The sequence below is a fragment of the Nyctibius grandis genome, chromosome 9 (genome assembly GCF_013368605.1).
Source record: "Nyctibius grandis isolate bNycGra1 chromosome 9, bNycGra1.pri, whole genome shotgun sequence".
NCBI classification, from domain to species: Eukaryota; Metazoa; Chordata; class Aves; order Nyctibiiformes; family Nyctibiidae; genus Nyctibius; species Nyctibius grandis.
This window is the reverse complement of record NC_090666.1, coordinates 16,376,519-16,396,989: the sequence shown is the minus strand read 5'-3', so window position 1 is coordinate 16,396,989 and position 20,471 is coordinate 16,376,519. Positions and strand designations below refer to the sequence as shown.

Below are 20,471 nucleotides of genomic sequence, written 5' to 3'. Positions count from 1 at the left end.
AGTTGGACTTGATGATCTTAGAGGTCCTTTCCAACCAAAATGGTTCTATGATTCTATGATAAAAGTCCTGTATGTACTTTCCCTAAATTTGGGCTGAAAGATGTTGATTTTTACCCTCCTTGCTTTACTTTTGTTAAGGTATAGATTATGAAACCTAAAAATAGGGAATGAAAGGGGAGTGGTCTGTTTATTTGTAAGTTGTTAAACCTTAATAACAGTAGTACCCTCATTTCTGTTGAAGGCCATTAGACTTACTTGAATTTTGAGGAATTTGGGATGGAATTTGCATCTGTTACAAATGCACACGAGTCTATTTTCTGTATGTCAAATAGTTAAAAGTATCGTGCAGACATTTGTTTTAAAACACCTTATACATTTTATACATCTTTTGCTGTTGCTAAGGAAGGCTGATTATAGCTGAGCAGAGAAAAGAAACTGCTGTAACAGATCCAAAATTGATCTTGCACAGTCTCACAAAGAATGGTTGATATTTTACCATCTCCATAACAACCAGTTTACGTCACAAAGGAGACACGAGATACCTTAGAAACCACTGTGCAAGCATTATTTATGGAATCACCTTGGTTGAAGACATTCTGAAACCTTTATAAAATACTCCTCTAGACAATAATGGACATATTATGAAATATTTTATTGAACTCAGATTATTAGAAGTTATTTTTATGGTACTGTTTTGCTTGAATTATTGCCATCAAAGGCAGTGATCATACTGAATTTATTTTCCCATCCTGCTTGAAAATATTCATTCTCAAGGTAAAAAGCCAAAGAAATAAGCAGAGAATTTGATCTGAAAAATTTTGACCTGAAAATACAACACACGTGTAACCAAGGTATGTTATGTGCATAGCACACCAAAACAGGAACAGAAGTAGCTTTGAGTGCTTCCCATTTTGAAAAGATTTGTCAAAATAACCAACCCAGTACCATAAGTGTAGTAACTCATATCACATTTGCATGCATGTGTGAACCATATAGATCAGGCTTCATAGATGTACCGGTCTGCAAAACAGCTGTAAGATGCTCAGATATCTGTTATGCTGTTGTTGAAATGGTTTTTAAATGACAAGTTGCATAACACTCGTGTTCAAGTCACTACAGTTGCTTTCTTTGTGTTCATATGAATGACATATTTCAACCGACGTGTGAGGTGCAATTTACTTTGCTTCTGGGAAGATCTTGATGGTATTTTTAAAATGTGCAGCCAGATTTTTATGTGGAAGATGAAAGATTAGGACTGCAATAAGCTGAAAAACTGCTTGGAAAACAGCTTATTAGGAATGGTATTTTCTAGATGAGACTGTGGTGAGATCAGTAAAAACTAGAAAAGCACTTAACAGTTGCAAAAATCTTGCTGTCTAAAGGTTTTGACATAAGATAGAATCTATGTCAAACTCCAAAATACCATAAAGTAACTGGACAGGAACGAAATATTGCTAATCAGAGAAACAGAAAACATGAAGACTAGGAATTTTTTTTTCAGTTGGACTTTTGCTATGTGTATGTGAAACATAGGAGCCTCAGTCAGTGCATAAGGCAATCATGGGACCTCATCTTATCTAAGAGTGAGAAAGATGGATTTAATCTGAAGGGGGAGTGAAGAGGGAAGATGAAAAAGCTTGCCTTGGAGGAAGAGAGACTACAGGACTCTTTCAGAGAAATGAACCTTGTGAAATGAAGCTGACAGGGGATATTTTCCAGGGTAAACCCCAAGAAAGTAAAACCTGGAGAAGAATGATGCAAGATGACATAGCCTCAAGCTTCGCCAGGGGAGGTTCAGGTTGGACATTAGGAAGAATTTCTTCTCAGAAAGGGTCATTAGACATTGGAAGGGGCTGCCCAGGGAGGTGGTGGAGTCACCATCTCTGGATGTGTTTAAGAAAAGACTGGACATGGCACTTAGTGCCATGATCTAGTTGACATGGTGGTGTCAGGGCAATGGTTGGACTTGATGATCCCAGACGTCTCTTCCAACCTGATTGATTCTGTGATTATTCAAGCTGACAGATAGGAATAACTGGATATAAGCAGGAGACAAATATGCTGGAAACTAGAATCACTAGATCAGCCTGGATCAGAAACAGTCTGTATAATGAGGAAAAACATTGTATTTTAAGGTGAACTTTGCAAAATATATCAAAGGCATTATATGGCATGGTACTTGCAATAGCAAAAGTTCATAGGAAAATAGAAGTGACTGAGGGTGGTGTAAGGTGTTCTGTTCAGCTCAGTGTTCTTACCGGTCAGCACAAAAAGCAGCAGCTTAACAGGTTGGAGTGACTTGAACATCTTAGAGGGCTCTTTTTTTCTGATGACTGTGAGGCTTGTTTAGCAGCAACAGGACAAATAAAAAAGAATTGTCCTTGAGCTTTTTTTTTGAGCAGAACATGTGATTAACAAAAATTTTGCTGAAAAATGAAAATACAGGGGAAAACTAGGCTGTGTGGAAGCAACAGAGGAGTTTGGCAAGGATGAGTCAGTTTGAGAACAGCTGTAAAGTAGATGCACTGAAAATCAATCATTGCTGTTGAACCTAATTAGTATTGCCTCACACTTAAAAACATAGACATGCAGAAACTGGAACACTGAATACAGGCATGCCAAAAAAAAGATAAATAAGGCAGGATAGTTTAAGTATGGTGGGTGTTTACACCTGCCTGTTGCCAAATACTTAAGTTACCTAAAATCTGATTCTGTTATGCTGAAATAAATTGTGTTGAATGCTAGCAGGAGGAATCAGATTTGAAACTTTTGAACTGAACTGCCTTTACATCTCTAGTTCTAAACCTTAACATGTCTTGTTTTCAACCTCCAGTGCAGAACTGAACAAAGTCTAGTTCAAATAGAATTGCAGTTTTCCTTTTTCCCAAATATAATTATATTATCATGATCTAGCTGGAAACTTGACTCTTGAAACAAGCTCAGTTAGAATCTGTACATGTTTTCTTTGGCCCAAATCTAGTTTTAAGAACAGAAATAGAAAAAGATACTTAAAGTCAGAAAGAACTGGGGAGATGCTGAAGGTAATTTAAAACCACAGGAAGTATGCTGTTATATTTTACTGATAACTGCTAAAAAATGACAATGGTGCATGCATCCTTATGTTTTAAAAGGAATATATTTAAAACATAATTGATCCTTTGAAGAATTATATGTTGAAATATGACACATGACAGTAGGAAAGACTGAGACATTAGTAAAGGTATCATATGAGTTCTGTAACAATGAGTTAATCAGAGGTAAAATCTCAGCTCTGTTTTGCTGCTGATTTCAGAGGCATTTCAGATGTCACAGCATTATTTAAAGCTGTATCAACTCTGTGTTTTGGATATTTGTTGCCATCCTGCCAAGATGAAGTAATGATCAGTAAGGCTGCCCCAGAGACAACAGGTTGTTTTCCTTCCCTCTGCTGAATCAAGGCATGCTTCCTGGGATAAAATTCAGTATATCTGAGCATCAGAGTAAATTTCTGAAGCGTTAGAACAATAGTGACTAGTTTAAATTGTCTTTCTTTTTCCAGTGTTCCTTTGTATTTTTTAAGCTTTAAATCTGATCATATGTGTGTGCAGTATGTCTGATCCTGAAACAATGAATAATATTTGCTTTGTTTCAGTACGAAGTTGTGTCTCTGCATAATCTAAAGAAAAATCAACCAAACTGGTAAAAAAAGTGCCCTAAAAAGTCATTTGCGTTAATGTAGTTGAAAAATACATAAAGGGAAAAATCTAATTTTGCAAAGACTCACAGCAGCTTTTCCACTGAAGTCAATATTCATTACAGTAAAGGCTGTATTCAGACCTTCGAATTTGGTCAAAAAAACATCTTCCTTTTGGTAGATTAAGGCTGATTTCTCTTATTTGCCTCTCTATTGTAGGAGACATGAAACAGTTACAAAAAAATCCATTTAAAAGTAAATACATATCATGTGTAGTTAAATATTGAGTTGGAAAAACAGTGTAGAAAAGATAACCCCATCACTAACCTAGGCTTAGATTTTTAATTAACTCTAAACAAGTACAGTGATACATTCCCATGAAACTGTTGAATATATTCTCATTTTGTCACACTTCAACCTAGCCTATTTGCCAGCCCTTTGCTTACATCATGGGACTCAAGGTCAGTATCCTGTTAATAGCTCTAGGTCTCTTCACTTTAATTCCTTATTAGCTAAAATTAGCTCTTCTGATATGCACATTTTCACTACACTTTTAAGTGCCAACTAAGCATGTGATTTTGTAAATTATCTTTTATAATGAACTGTAGGAATCCACCACTTAGTATAAATAGGATATAGATTTCAAGAATGTATATACACTTATTTTTCTGCCTGAAAGCCATTTTAAAAGAATTGCACAGTGAAACAGTACGTGTATTTTGTGATAAAGAAACATAAGGAACTATGTAACTTCTCTAATAAGGAAAATTTAAAAAATATTCCCTTATAACATCTTCCATGAAGGTGTAATACCTATTTTCTTACAGCTAATGATAAGGTAGATTACTGAATTAGCTCTTACTCCAGGTTTTTTTTTTTTTACTTTGTGAATTACAGTAAATGAGATAAGACTGAAAACATAATTTACAAAAAATAACTGTTTGTCCTTAGGAAGAAACTTCACAGATGAGAACAGAGCAAATTTCTGCTGCTTTTGCAGAATTTGTGTTTATCTGGCATCATAATTAATAGTGAAATACTTGCAAATCCCACATTTTAGTGGGCAAAAATAATAAATGCGATAAATGGTAGAGATAAAGGATGGTAGCATTAAATCATCCATAACAGATTTTTGTTAACATTGTGATTTGAACAATTTCTTGGTTTTTAAGATTACTATATTTATGATAGTATATTAAGCCTAGGGTGTAAAGGAATTGCCTGTTCAGCATACATTTTGAAATTGCATTCCTGCTTTCAGGAGGTTAAAGTAGTGGGACACTGCAGTGTGTCAGAAATTATTTTTAGGGAATATTAGCTGTCCTCTTGAAATGCAGCACTGGGTTTGAGTGCGGTCTGGTGGTACATGTGGTAAATAGGAATGGGCATGCTGGAGAGAAAATACACCAGTGTAAGCGTGAGAAGGCAGGGAGGGGAAGAGTGGAAACCATTGGTCTAAATAGATAGGGCAAGACTATGTGAAAGAACTGAGGGACATAGCAGTGAAGTGACTTGCTTAAGGATTTACAGGAGGTCACTGCCAGAATGTGGGATAGAATTAGATCTCTAAGTGGCCGCATATGACTAAGATGCCTGTGACTGAGATGCCACCTTCTGAGAGTTGACTGGCATGATTTAAACAAAGTTATCTTTTTGGCAACACAGATTTTTAACAATTGAATAAAGAAATAAAAGAAATGGCAGTTTCTGCCCATTTTTTTTTCTCCCCACTTTCCTAATTTTCTGTGGCTCTTGAACCCAAGGTTTAACAAGCTGCAGTAGTAAGGAGTTATGCTGAAGTTGTTTGAAGTCCAGAGGGAAAGCCGTGGCATTCAGAAAGCTGACTTGGAATATAGAGGTTTCTTTAAAGGAGATGGCACATGAGAGGCAGAGCACGCAGCAGGACAGCACCAGTGAGATCTCCCTGCAGAGCGGGATCTGGCAGAATGCATCTCATCCTCCTGTGCCTCCAGGAGACCTGACCTCCTCATGGGCTGGCATGGCAGGAGGGGGTTGAAAAGGACATGGCAGCTGGAGGGAACCTCAGGGAACCTTGCCAGTAACCATGATAACATGGCCATAAACTTGTGAAGGGATATTGAGGGATTATAGATGCTTCTGCTCTGTTCTAACCTAACCTAAAGAGCAGCTATGGAGGGATTGTAAAACTTTCATGTAGGGTTTTTAAAATTTAAAAAAAAACAACCAACCAAAACAAAACAAAAAATGAAAAACAGTAGAGAAAATCATTTCAGTACCGCACTGCCCTGCACTGACATCCCTACATGAAATGTGTTTACTTATGAGGCTGGAGTTGCTTCTGAGTTTTCAGTTTCTTTGTGAAACACCATTTACAAATGTGCGTGATGTGTGTAGTGTATATTCTTACTGCTCAGTAGTAAATCTGTGGGTCAGAAACAAAATGTGTCAATGACATTAGTGTTTAGTAGTGTTGAAGCCGTGATGGTCTTGTGGTATAAAGCAGAAGAGATTTGTGTGCTCGAAAGCTTATCTGTTTTTCCTCACTGTATCATTTGGTCTAACAGAAGGTAGTATGTTTCCCTACACATGTAGCGTGCTGCCAGAGCAGTCAAATAGTCTCAGGAGTATTTCACTTCGGTGAGTTAAAAATAAAAATAAAAATTGATTACTCACAGCTGTTAAAACACAGTTGACTACTTGACATATAATTAATTTTCAATGAGTCAACATTAATTGTGATAATTACTCATAAGAATTATTGAAAATATTAATTTTTATTTTGGTAACATTTCTAACAATAATTTTCTGATACACCATGGAAAATTTTTATGATGATAATAAATAAGGATCTGAAATCCAAATAAGAAGATGGGGGAATATGGAACCCATTTCAATCACAAATTTGCTCTTTTTTTAATTATGCGAATGTGCTTGAGGGCGGGGAGGGAAAAAGGAAGCGAGGGAGGGATGGAGATAGATAGGTATCACTTTGGTTTGGATAATTCAATATCCCCAGTGCTGCTAAATGCTGTCATGAAAGACCTTCCCCCCTCCCCCCCTAGTACATAGGACTTAGAAGAATATTTAACATTATATTTCCTATGTAGATAAATTAAGTTGGGTTACATAGTGTCAGGTGGAGCACAGAAGTTCCGTTGGTTTATTTCATTTGACTTGCATAGCTAGCAATTTTATTCTCCTTGCAGCAAGGGTAACAATTTTGTGCCACATTCATTTTACATACGCAGTGCTTTTCAGCATTGTGCTCGCACACATCATAAGCTGCTTAGTTAGCTACGTCAGCTGAGTACAGCACTGCCTTTCTTCAGGAGCATCAACCTTTTTAACTCCAGACTCCTTTCTGCGGGTGGGTCACCAGCGCTAATTGTGTAGCAACCGTCTCCAGGTAGCACATCTATATTGCTATTATCAGTATTGTGTATGCTTGCAGCTGTACTTTGTACGTGCACTGTATATACTGAAGCAAAATGAAAGTAAGTTCACTTCTAATAATTGTGGGTAAACTTAAAAGGGTTTGATGTATTTTGCTTCATCTAAACATATGTATAGTTTCCTCTCTGCCCACAAGTTAGTATGACCACTGTACAAATAACAGCTAGTTCTCCATATTACCTGTTTTCCCTCTTTTAAATCCTCCTGTGATCTACTTACGGGCTTGCTGAAGTTCAAAGAAATCTTTGCATTGATTTCAGAACAAGTAGAATTATATCTTTGAATATAAAATCTTCTCATCAGGGTGTGAATCATCTTATGTATCTCTGTGAAGTTTTGTGTTTCTGTAAAAATGATATATGGCACAGAATGCCTAATCACTGGCTTCTCTAAATTCCCTCCAGTTAGTATGACTGATCTGTTTATGTGCTGTCTTTGCCAGACCAGTGAATGCCCCCCCACCTCACCCTGTCCCAGTGTGACCCTCAGCACAATTAGTGTTGACAACTACCATCATGTTGTCTGTTTCTCTGTGTGGTGTTTAGGTGCTTTCAATCCTACAGCAGTATGACTGGGCATGAAATTATGTGAAATTACAACTAATACAAAAGGTGATAGCCTGTCTCCTTAGCAACCTGGGCCACTGTGTGCATGTAACCAGCCTATGCTGAAGTGAAAGACTTGGTGCTTATTCCCATAGTGTTTACTGGCACATCTCAAGATTAGCTACATCACCCCCTGAAGCTTTGGCATGAACACAGTGTTTGCAGTAAAGCAGACTACCTCCTCTTTTTAGCTTGTACAAGCAGGGGAGGATTTTGCTGGATATAAAATAGGTACAGATGTGATGATGTCTTTGTGCAAGATAGAGAAAGGAAGTAGCGTTTTCTTCAGTTTCAGATTGTGTATTCTGGGCTCTCTGTCTTCATGCCCCACTGGGCAGAGCAGGCATCAGCGGTGCTGAGAGGCACTCTCAGCTCCAGAACTCTGACCGAAAAGGACAGATGTTTCCCAAAAAAAGTATCTCTGTGTTCCTGATAGAGGCAGGAACATAATAAAAGATAAGTCAATGGCATTTTTCCTTTTTGTATTTGGCTTTTAGAGATTTTCGCTCTGCAGGGAGTTGCAATAGTTTTCAAGGCAAAACAGAACTGGGGCATTCCCAAGGACTTAGCTTGTAAACTACGACTGAGACAACTCTTTCTTCTTCAGATTTCAAGGTAGAGCGTTATCTGCTGGCCAACATATAAAGCAAATTGCCAAAGTGCACCCTTCATCAGGCAAAAAGCTGTAAAATTTGATTCTTGCTTTAAAAATTAAAATTAGTGGCATTTGTGTTTCTCTAAGTGGTCCATAAGTTGGTAAGATCCTAATAATAAATCCCACAGAAACTGAAAACTTGTTTTAAAACCAAAGTGATCATTAGATTTGTATACATGCTGCATACTTGGTGTCAGAAGAGCAGTTCATTTTGTATATTTTCTGTGTGTCCACTGGCTGAATTTTTGTAAACAAAGAGAATGCAGATTAAGAGGAATATTTTTCTAAAAAGAATCACTGCAGGCTCTGATATTAGAATGGAGGAGAATCTCATAGTATTTCATTCTCTTTGGTTAGAGTGCCAGTATTTTGCCATAGTGTCGTTTTATTGTCATGTACCATATTTACTGGAGGTGTAGCTGTTAACTGTGGAGCAGAAGACATACAAAGACACATTATATATTCCTTTCTCTTTGTTTGGTAGGCAATACATTGTGAAGCTGAGAAAAGCTCAAAGACTTTTTTTTCTTTTTTTAAAACAGCAGTTGCAATATAGATTCTTTTCCCTATCCATTAGGAGTGCCAAGTCCTCTGATGCTCATCTTATTTTAGTCTGGCTTGTTAAACTTTTCTGAGATACATAGCAAGTTTTGCTATAGGCCTGTAGTTAGCGGCAATTGTGATGTGCTTGTAGAGAAAGAAGCAATCATGTCTTTGAATGTGGGAGACCAGCTTTGTTTGTGGCACTGCTGATGAAGTCCAGTGTGACCATGAGCAGATCCTTCTTTTCCTTCCCTTGAAAATGAAAATATATTCCTCTGCATCATAAAGGACAATCAGGTCATCGGGGCCAGCCAACAGGGATTCATGAAAGGCAGGTCCTGCTTGACCAACCTGATCTCCTTCTATGACAAAGTGACTCGCTTAGTAGATGAGGGCAGGGCTGTGGATGTAGTCTATCTAGACTTCAGTAAGGCATTTGACACTGTCTCCCACAGCATCCTCCTAGACAAACTGGCTGCCCAGGGCTTGGATGGGTGGACGCTTCAGTGGGTTAAAAACTAGCTGGATGGCTGAGCCCAGAGAGTGGTGGTGAACGGGGCTAAGTCCAGCTGGCGGCCGGTCACTAGCAGTGTTCCCCAGGGCTCAGTTCTGGGGCCGGTGCTGTTCAATATCTTTATAGATGATCTAGACGTAGGGATTGAGTGCACCCTCAGTAAATTTGCAGACGACACCAAGCTGGGTGGGAGTGTCGATCTGCTGGAGGGTAGGAAGGTCCTACAGAGGGATCTGGACAGGTTAGATAGATGGGCCGAGACCAACTGCATGAGGTTCAACAAGAACAAGTGCCGGGTCTTACACTTCAGCCACAACAACCCCATGCAGCGCTACAGGCTGGGGGAAGAGTGGTTAGAAAGCGGCCCGGCGGAAAGAGACCTGGGGGTGCTGATCGACAGCCGGCTAAACATGAGCCAGCAGTGTGCCCAGGTGGCCAAGAAGGCCAATGGCATCCTGGCCTCTATTAGGAATAGTGTAGCCAGCCGGTCTAGGGAAGTGATTGTCCCTCTGTACTGGTGAGGCCGCACCTTGAATACTGTGTCCAGTTCTGGGCCCCGCACTTCAAGAAAGATGTTGAGGTGTTGGAGCGAGTCCAGAGGAGGGCGACCAAGCTGGTGAAGGGTCTGGAGGGTCTGACCTACAAGGAACGGCTGAGGGAGCTGGGGTTGTTTAGCCTGGAGAAGAGGAGGCTCAGAGGTGACCTTATTGCAGTCTACAACTACCTGAAGGGAGGTTGTAGTGAAGTGGGAGTCGGCCTCTTCTCCCAGGCAACTAGCGATAGGACAAGAGGACACAGCCTCAAGCTTCGCCAGGGGAGGTTCAGGTTAGACATTAGGAAGCATTTCTTTACAGAAAGGGTTATTAGACATTGGAACGGGCTGCCCAGGGAGGTGGTGGAGTCACCATCTCTGGATGTGTTTAAGAAAAGACTGGACATGGCACTTAGTACCATGGTCTAGTTGACATGGTGGTGTCAGGGCAATGGTTGGACTCGATCCCAGAGGTCTCTTCCAACCTGATTGATCCTGTGATTCTGTGAAAGTTTGAGAAGAAATAGACAGGTATTTGCAAAGGATTCAGCACACTCATGAGAACCAGGCAACTTCTGAGGGTAGTCACTTCCAGGAGATGGGCTCTTGCAGCTTTTTAACCAAGCAGATAAATATTTTTCATGCGTTAAAAAAGGAAGGAGAACACAGTGCATTTAATTAGTCACATATGGATAAGCTACTTGCAACTTCTGAGTCATGGACTTGGAAACTGACTTGCGTGATTTTTTTTTTTTGAGGAAGTGTCCTTGAGTATGCAGATCATTTGGGAAGCTCTATAAAGATACAAAAATAATCAAGAAATACAAGCTTTCCTTTCAATCTATGAGCAAAACTGCAATGAAGGAAACTCCAGCCAACACCAAGTATGGCCTCTTTAGAATATATTATTTAAGTATCTCTAATGGATCTCCACACTGATCTTCTTAAAAGGTTTTGCATCAAATTTTATTCCTTTCCTCCTTTCTGAGGCATGGTATAAGGAAATGAAATTATCATATAGGCCTCTGAAATAAGAATGGTGGTTTAAAGCACTGTGCTTGAGTTGCATAGAACCTATCTGCTGCACAGTAAAACTCATCTTTTTCAACAGATAGAGGGATCTCTGGGATGAGATCAAGGCTCTAATGAAATCTTTGAAGAACTAAGAAATATTTAAGAGCTTTCACTTAAGACATTCTGTTAAAGAGAAGGGAGATGGGAAAATGATCCTCGTGTGACAACTTTGAAAAACACTGCATTAGCTGACAAAACTCTGCCTCTTTATGTTGAAGAAAAAAAATCCCTGAACCCTCTTTTGCAGTGCTTGCTTTTGTTTTTCCCCATTCTGTTTATTTGATAGTTGGTGTGTAGGGCAATGTCTATGTGTGTTTTTCTCAGATGGCTTGCAGACATTTTGCTGACCACTGTATCATGTCTTACAGATCACCAGTGTTCCTCAGATAATAGTTAAGAAATACTGGTCTAATACTCTATCAGAAGATTCTTTGACATCACAGCAATAAAGGGGAAATACCACTGTCAGTAGGGTATGAAAAGAAATTTCTTTGGCTAGAAATTTTCTAACCTGGAAAAAATGAGGAGGAAGAAAGAGATCTCAACACTTGTCAAAACATTAATAGAAAATTCAGGAAAGGTCTTAGTCTTTCTGGACTGATTTACTCTAGGAAAAGAACTGGACTATTAGTATATAGCAAAGGAATTAACTAATGTCCTACTTTACTGCCAAAAAAAACCCCAAAACATTTTGGTATTATTTTGACTAGTATGTTCAACACCTCTGCTTTCTGATAAAATAAATGATGAGTGCTGTATGATGGGGTCATGAGTCCCAGAGTAAGAGAGGGACAGGTCTTATGGGCCTGTTGGATAGAATTTCTACCAGAGGCAGGAGCGCCTGTTAGGTGCAGCTTATGGAGAAAGTAACCAAGAGGTTAAGCTGGAATCAGCAGCTTCTCAAGGAAAGGTTTTCTTTCAGCAAGCTGTGAGTGACTGTCTGACAGCAGCTGCCTGAGGTGCTGACTTATATGTTGGCAACTCTGCAAAGCATTGTCCCAAATTGAAGCCCTAACATGAGAACTCGGAAGTAATACAGAAGTAAAAAAAAAAAAATCTCTTGTAGACCGTAAATACAGACACCTGAGGACATGCTGTCAGAAGTCCTATTTATCTTAATTACAAATTACTAACAATACTTAAAACTGTGAGAAAAATCGTGAAAGCCAATACTAGCAATATGTGGAGATCTGCCAGATTTTCAAAGCAGTTGGTCTAATTGATGAGATTTGGGAAGACAAACTTGAGACAGGATTCCAAATCACGATAGAATAAAAGGCAGAGAAGCTGCAATTTTTGTCTCATCCCTTTGCAAAGATAAGGGCTAAATTTAAACTTTAGTTTGAATCTCACATTTAGATGCAGAATTGTTTCCAGCTTATATGAATAGTTAGCTTATGATTAGAATGCAAACAGTGGCTTAGCTGGAAGTGTACATCAAGTTAGTGATGTAAAACAGTTCTGATGTTCAAGGAGAGATTCCTGTTAACTTCAGTATTTCTTAGACAAGGTACATGGTATGTTAATTAAGATTTTTTTAAGCTACTCAAATCTAGTAGAGACAAACTGAAAATAAAGTGGCAGAAATGGCTGATGAAATATTCTTATCTAAAAAACAGCTGTGCAAATCAGTCTATCCTCATGAATAGTCATAGAAGTTAATAAGAATAACATTAATAGGGTTCTCTGCTGTTGTAATAGGTTTCTGTAAGAAGTGCTTTCAAAAACAGAATTTAGTAGTGATGTTCTTTGTATAGATATTTGAAGCATCCCATGGAGTTTAATGTATTTAAAAAAAGAAGGGAGATTGTTTTTAAAGAAAACAAACCTAAGAGGAGTTCTAATTTACTGTTACATTTTTGTGGGGTTTTTCCTCACTGGGATATACAGGCAAATATATGGATTTGAAAGCGACGTAAATTTTAGACGTGACTCAAAACATACTTGCATGTCACAGTAGGATGGTGTGAATTGTACATTAGGTTAAAGCGTTGTTTTCTCTGCTTTTTCCTGATAGGTCATTGCTTGTGAACAACAGTATGACTACTCATATGATGCTCGATGTGACGTATGGTCCTTGGGAATAACAGCTATTGAACTGGGGGATGGAGACCCTCCTTTATTTGACATGCATCCGGTGAAAACCCTTTTTAAAATTCCAAGGTATGGCACTAGATGGCTCTGTTCACTCACTAGTTTGTTCAAAGGCAATCCAGTCAGAGGAGAAAGAAATATTTGGTAAACATTTATGCTTCAAATCCTAAGAATCTCTCATAGGAGAAGACATTAAGAAGCTGTAATGTTAAAGGCTTTTTTTTTCAGCCTGACTTCTTCAATAATTTATATTTAGAATGCCTTGAAATGATAAAGATTTACATATTTATTTTATTCTTATCTTAGAATATGAAATCATATAATATCAAGGTGTACCTCCCTTCAAAAGTACTTTTCTCAGCTACTATTGATGTAAACATTTTTTCAAAGGAGGAAGAAGCCAACATTTGTAACTGTTGAATAACATTTTTAAGTGTTATTCTCTAGACTCTTAGGCTTGTTTTACTGTGGAAGAAAACCATGCAATTTTGACAATGCTATGAAGCAGTCTGACAGTTTCAGCCAACTGTAGTCATAATTTATTTTTTCATTTACCCAAGGATGTTAATATGTGAAGACTTGGGTTGTCATTCATGGATATGAAAAAGGGATAGGAATTCCCTCTATGTATAGTCATGTAAATTAGCTGTGTTATTTCGTGCTGTCAATTTTTGGTTTCATTTTGTTTTCATTTCGTTGAGTCTTCCTGAATAAGTTAGGATGAGATTGACAGTGTAAAATAGAGTTTGACAACGGAACAGTTGTAATAATAGAAGAAATATAGAAAGAATTTGTCCATCATTGATTAGACTGGCGTATATGTGTCTTTTCCACATTTTTTACTTATAAGGAATCATCACTGACTGATAACAGTTTGAAACCTTCAGCAGTACAAGTGTTTGACCTTTTATTATCTGCACAGTTATCATAGGCTTTTAAAATTTCTTCTGATTGCAATTTGCATTTCTGATTAAGTCTATTTATATGCAGATGCAGTTGTGCTGGGTTCTGCATCATATAGTTATCTCCTTCTACCCAGCTCAGACACGAACTGCCACCACTCTTTCCAGAGTTACTCATACTGAAACAGAGGTTCATCTTGTTGCCTTTGCACAAGTGTAAAACAGGTCCTGGCAATTAAAGCAGCAAGGGAGGCTTCAGATTACTAAAGCAATATCTGTAAATTTTATCAACGCTCAAAAAGGTTTAAAAGGACAGAAGTCATACCAAAAGTAACAGCAAGCAATAGAAAGATACACAGAATAGGGCATGTAGAGGCTTTGATTTTTGTCTATAGTTTACCTCTTTTCCTATTTGGTATTGCATCTCTTTATGACTTAGCAAAATAAAGATGAAGTATCTATCTGATGAATTAAATAATGGGTACGTTTACTAAATAGAATGGTAGTGATTTTTAAGTAAAGAGATTTCCCTCTGCTTTGCGTTTTATGAGCTATAACCCTGCTGCTGGTAACTATGCATTCATATTAGATAAAGTGGACTATGATGAATACTGGATGGCATAAGAGCCTGGGGTAGAGGAGAGAGAGAGAGCTTCTCTCCTGGTCCTTGTTTGAAGTCCATTCAGAAGGACAGTAAATATGATGAAAAGGTGCATTCCCCTCTTATAGTAGTTTGCCAGTTAAGAAGTAATCTTAGTGCAGTTTCTGATACCTGTGCTGCAGGACAAGGGGCAATGGGTGCAAGCTGGAACACAGGAGGTTCCACATAAATATGAGGAAAAACTTCTTTACGGTGAGGGTGACCGAACACTGGAACAGGCTGCCCAGAGAGGTGGTGGAGTCTCCTTCTCTGGAGACATTCAAAACCCGCCTGGACGCGTTCCTGTGTGATATGGTCTAGGCAATCCTGCCCCGGCAGGGGGATTGGACTAGATGATCTTTCGAGGTCCCTTCCAATCCCTAACATTCTGTGATTCTGTAATTCACACATTCTTAACAGCATTTTCAACATGAACATTGAGGCACTTCTAAGGTTGAAAGTGGTTCTTCTAAGCACTGGCTGTTGAGTGCTCAAGCAGCAATGTATAGAAAGAAGCATTACAGCTCACCTTCTGAGACTGTTCAGTCCAAAACACTCTGAGCTCAGGGATCTGGCATCTTTACACTTTCTGCTTTCATGATAATATCTGTGTCTGAAGTTATAAATGCAAATGTTAAGCCATTTGGTCATTTTTAGGTGGTTGGTATCCTCGAGTATCATCTCTGAATTTATCCTATACAAATTCTCACCTACTATAACATCTAGTAGCAAAGAAGCCTGCAGGGTAGCTATATTTTATTGGAGGAGCTCTCCTTTTGTGTGCTACTTACTAGCTTTATTTGGTAACCCTTAGCTGGCTTATGAGAAGAGGAAAGGTACAGTCAATCCCTATTTCCCCTCTCCACATGACTTAATGTCATTGTGAGATCCAATAAAAAGAAGATGAACCCTGCAGCTTCTTTTTTTTCTTTTTTCTTCATTGCTACTTCTCAGTTTCTTGGCCAAGACTTTCTCTGCATCCATCGTACATTTGAGCCAAAGCTTTCAGCCCTAGTTTTTGGCCCAGTGAGACTACAGTTGGACTCTGCACTCAACAAGTTTCTTAACTGAGACTAGCACTTGTCACATCCACAGAGGCATTTGTGCTGTGCACACAGATCTTCATGTCTTAAAAATTGCTCTGCTGATACCTGCAATTGAACAGCTTAGGTTAGGGTGGAGTGAAGGAGAGGCAGTGTATTCATGCAGCTTGAATTCTTGTCTCAGCTGAGGGGTGGTAACTGCTAGCGCTTGCCGCCTCCTGCTCTCTTTGCCATTCAAACCACAGTAATATTGGAGTACAATGGACCTGAATACTAAGGTACACACTTCCAATTCTGGGATTCTGGAGGTCCAAGACCTTGAGCGGGAAGCAATATAACCTTATATATAACTTCAGCCTTGTGTATGCACCCATACTCTAATTTCTGACAGAGACATATATAATTTAATTTGTTGGTGACAGCTCCTCTTTCAGCTGTGATGTCTTGTGGTTTAATGTGAAACTGGCAAATCAGGTTTCAGCTACTGTTCAGTGTACTAAATGCACTAATATCAAATGACACCAAAGCATGTTGCACAGTTATGGTGTGACGGTGGTACCCTAAAGTCAAGCTCCATTTTATCTGGAAGTGTAAAAAGCTACTGTGAATAATGGGCAATAAATGTAATGGGCTATTGATTGACTGCATATATCTGATTTCTGTATGTGTTCTTCCAGGATAATTTTTGTTGATTGGGCTGATTGGACTTTAGTTTGGAGAAGAAGAGATGAAATTGCTGTTCACAGTAAATGACACTTGGACATCACTCAGGCAGAGACTTATCAGGAATTATTTCCTTGTTCCATTACATTCCTGACTACAGTTGATCCATATCTTTCTATTTACACTGCCTTCCGTGTGCTAGTCTGGTCTGTTTTGTGTGCTGCTGATTTCTTTACATTAGCAGAAAACTTTGCAATAGTTTTCAAGTTTTGCTATCAAGCACTGAATAGTCTGTTCTCATTAATGTACTTTAAAATGTTAGTCATGGCAAAATTGCCAAAGCTAGATACAGGAATTTGTGTGTGTTTTTCCACGGAATTCTTCCATTCCCAAATAGGGAATAAAGTCATTAAGTTTCTATGTCAGTGTAGTCATTGGCTTTTTCCTAGAGACAGCCAGTAATTGTGCTGTTAGCCTTGGCATTGAGTTTCAACTTCATGAGCTGTGGAGCTAGGCCTTAGTCTTGAATATAATTGAAATTGGTGAGTCTTTACTTTGACTTTCAGTGGTTGATTCAAACTCTATAATGAATGATTTTGTACTAACAGTCACAGCAGTTACATACCCCCAAGATCTTTGGAGATGTTGTCTTGTGCAGAACTCAAGTCAAGGATTAGGCTTTTACCGTTTTCACATGCTAATTTAAGCAGGAAAATGGGAAAAGCTAACAGTAGCCAAGCATCCTACACTGCTTGTGTTGCCTAAACAAGAAGCAAATAAGGTATTAAATTCGGATGGTACTAGTTACAAAGCCTAAATGTTCTTTCAGTAGGTAAGAAATTGCACTTCTCTATACTTCCTATACAGCAGTTAGAACCATGGAAGGGAAGGTCAGAGTGACACTGCTTTAGAAAATTAAATATTCAGCAAAGCGTAGTCAACATTTCAGGCCCCAGGAGGAACGAAAACTTTATTCCCAAACTTAAGACTTCTGTTAAACTTACCACTTGCAACCAACACAGATCCACATCTGGATTATCTAACTCGAACCAGGTATGGACTAAACTCCAGGTTGAACAGCTCAGAGGTCTGCAAAAGAGCATGTCTGTGGATACATCATAGGACCCCAAGATGTTTGAGTCAAATGGCATTGTTGGAAGAGGAGGCCCCTTATGCCCATTTAAATCCAGATCTGTCTTCATCATTTCTGTTTGAAATATTTTACAATCCCCTCTTTGGAGGACATTAACAGAAAACAACATATCTCACAATAAAACATTCCAGTTGCCATGAACATTCTCTCTCCCCCATCCTAGGTATGTATCTCGTTGGAAGACTGTTGAAATTAGTGTTTTCCAGTCACACTTCTCTTGTACAGGCTAGTATTTATATAGAAATAACAGAAGTTGTAGTGATAGCCCTGTGAGCTGTCAAATAAGACTGGAGGCTGGTCCGTAAGGCAGAAGTTCATAATATGGAAAGTTCTGATGGCAGTAAGATGTTTGATTTTTGCATTCTCCGTTAGTGCTCTGAGGTTCCTAGCTCTATACTTTTGTAACTGTTTTTATTTTATAGTCTTCAGTCTCTGTCCTTTCAGCATTGCTGGAAAAAGATTCAAATACTTTTGTCTCTGATCAGGATCCTGTCTGCTGAAAGTGTTTTGTTCAAAGATAGTTCTTAAGAGAGGACATTTTAGATAACAAGGCCTCAGTCATGTCTCTCTCTCTTTCTCTCCTCGACATGAGCAGCAACTGTCTTGTCTGATTGCTGTGCCTTTCTAAATAAAGAACATGACTTATCCTTTATTATTTGCCGTTCTCTTCCCCCATCTTGTTCAGGGCAAAGATTTTATTATGAAGATTCTAGTGAAAGGCCCATAAGTGCTTCTATTAGATAAATAGCATCAGTTGAAAGACTGCAAACAGATGTATTGCTCCCTGTCCTCTGTTTTTAGGGTGTTTTAAACTATAACTACAAATTGCCTGACGTGTGAAGTGGGTGACATACGTGCACTGGTGAACAGACATTGTTGATCCTTGTCCTGAATCAGACACACTTACACTGCTTCTCACATCTAGAATTCTATCTTGCAGCTACCAGAAGTCTCTGTTTGAACAGAACGGCAAAAAGGTTTCCTTTCATTGAGTCGAGCAACATAAAATGTGATTAGAGATTGAATTTATCTCAACAAAATAGCTGAATTCCACAGGGCAGGTGAACCCTCAGAATTTACTGAGTGTCTCAAGTCGGGCATGAAAAATGGGTGATCCCACTGTGCTGTAGTGCCCTGAAAACCTGACCAGTGTTTTACAGCAGGAGATGCTGGATGCTGAGCAGTTTTGAAAACACTGTTTTTTTTAAGGTGTGTAAGTATTAAATTTGAACTTTTGATAATACGGCCTGAGCTGTGGGCCAGATGCTTACGCATCTTACAGTGGTTAGTCACTTTTCATGTCCTAGAGAAAATGTAGTGTCTGCAGCAAATACTTGACAGCAAAAGTGGGGTGAAGAAGAAAATGCCAGCTAAATTGTAAGTCAGATGTTTCATTAGACACTAGCCTTCTGGACCTTATTTCTGTATGTATTATGTAGATTTTGAAGAGAATGGGATCAAAGTTCATGGACTAATGCAACTTTTAAAAACTTCTTTCATTCATGAACGTTTTATTATATGAATATGCAGTGTCTTGGGAAACAGTTGTGATACCACATGCATGAGACATTCTTAAAACTGCTAATGAGAAGGAAGCATTATCTTAGAACAAATGTTAATGTTCTGTTTTGCAATGATGCACACGTTCTTCCTCATCAAAATGAATTCTTGGATCTAACTCATAAATCTCCTGAAAAGGGACCTCCAGTGCCTAGAGATAGAGATAAATCATACTGTGAAGACACTGAACCATGAAATGATTCTGTTAACTTGTCATCTGTCTAGAATATATTTTCAAATCTCCAACAGAAGGGTCTAAATTATGAAGGGAAGGTGGCCTAGCAAAGTTGGTAATTTGGGAGTTGATACTTTTAACCTTTTCCATCTGCTGCTGCTACTTAGGTGTGTCTGTTTTGGCAAAATATTACAAAGTAAAAGATTCTCAAATACCATTACACCTAAGCTTTTTAAAGTAAAATAGGTCCATAAATTCTTCAAATAATGTTACCTTGTGAGAAATGTTACATCATATCAGTACTATCTCTTAAGGTAGCAGCGATTTGAAATGTTGAAAAGAAAAGTAATGGCTATGAAAGTAGTGTGGCAAAGAGAAGATAAAGATTGTACATTGTAGTTTGGAAAGGGTGGGTATATATGCTGGTGTAAAGTGAGGATTTCAGATCATGTTGCAAAGATCCTGTGTTTCAGGATCTGTCTCTTTACAATCCTGCTTACAGGGAAGTGGTAAATTAAGAGCAATTTTCTAGGTTACACTGACAGCTGACACTAACAGAATCTGAACAATATTCTCCTTTCATGTCTATCAATCAAGTGTTGCTCTTCTGAAAGCAGTAGAAGGCACCCATTTTTAAAACTGATTGGTGATAAGAAATGGTTATTTAATTTTCTAACTCACAAAACCTGAGAATTAAATGAAATTTTGTTTAGAATTATTATACTTCATAATTCATCTTAAGTAGCCAGGAGTGGGATGGAGTTGAGATTGTGAGTACTCATTAAATGGTGTAGTTTTTCACCTGTGTTGTACTGTGTTGAGACCTAAAGCTCTTGGGGATGCTTATTAGTTTGAATTTAGTGATGCTTGACTGTTTCAGGAGCTGACCTGGCTCTAGTAGAACCAAACCTGGTGTCTCCACCTCCTACCCCATCACAACTTCGCTTGCTAGTAGTTTGCAGGTAGGGAGTATAATTAACTTTGTACTTTCTGTGCAAACATACACTTCATCTTTAATGTTGGTAATGATCTCTGAAGAAGTTCTTCAAGAGTACTCAGTTATTGTAATTTTTAAGGTATGATCATGTCAAGAGAGAGAATAGACCTGTTTCACTTCAATAGATAGTGTGACTGTGGGCCAGTCATGTGAGGTAGAGCAGCCAAAATATTTGCACCTTCACTTTGCTTTGTTGTATACGCTGTGGAGCAC

General features: G+C 38.5%; 1 protein-coding gene across 1 annotated transcript in view; it reads left to right on the top strand.

Moving 5' to 3' along the window:
* The window catches only part of MYO3B (myosin IIIB), a 195,586-nt gene that overhangs the window by 23,306 nt on the left and 151,809 nt on the right, over positions 1-20,471 (top strand). Inside the window, exon 7 of the mRNA XM_068408068.1 lies at positions 13,049-13,194. Within this exon, the coding sequence (XP_068264169.1) occupies positions 13,049-13,194 (146 nt within the window). The remainder of the gene's footprint in view (positions 1-13,048; positions 13,195-20,471) is intronic.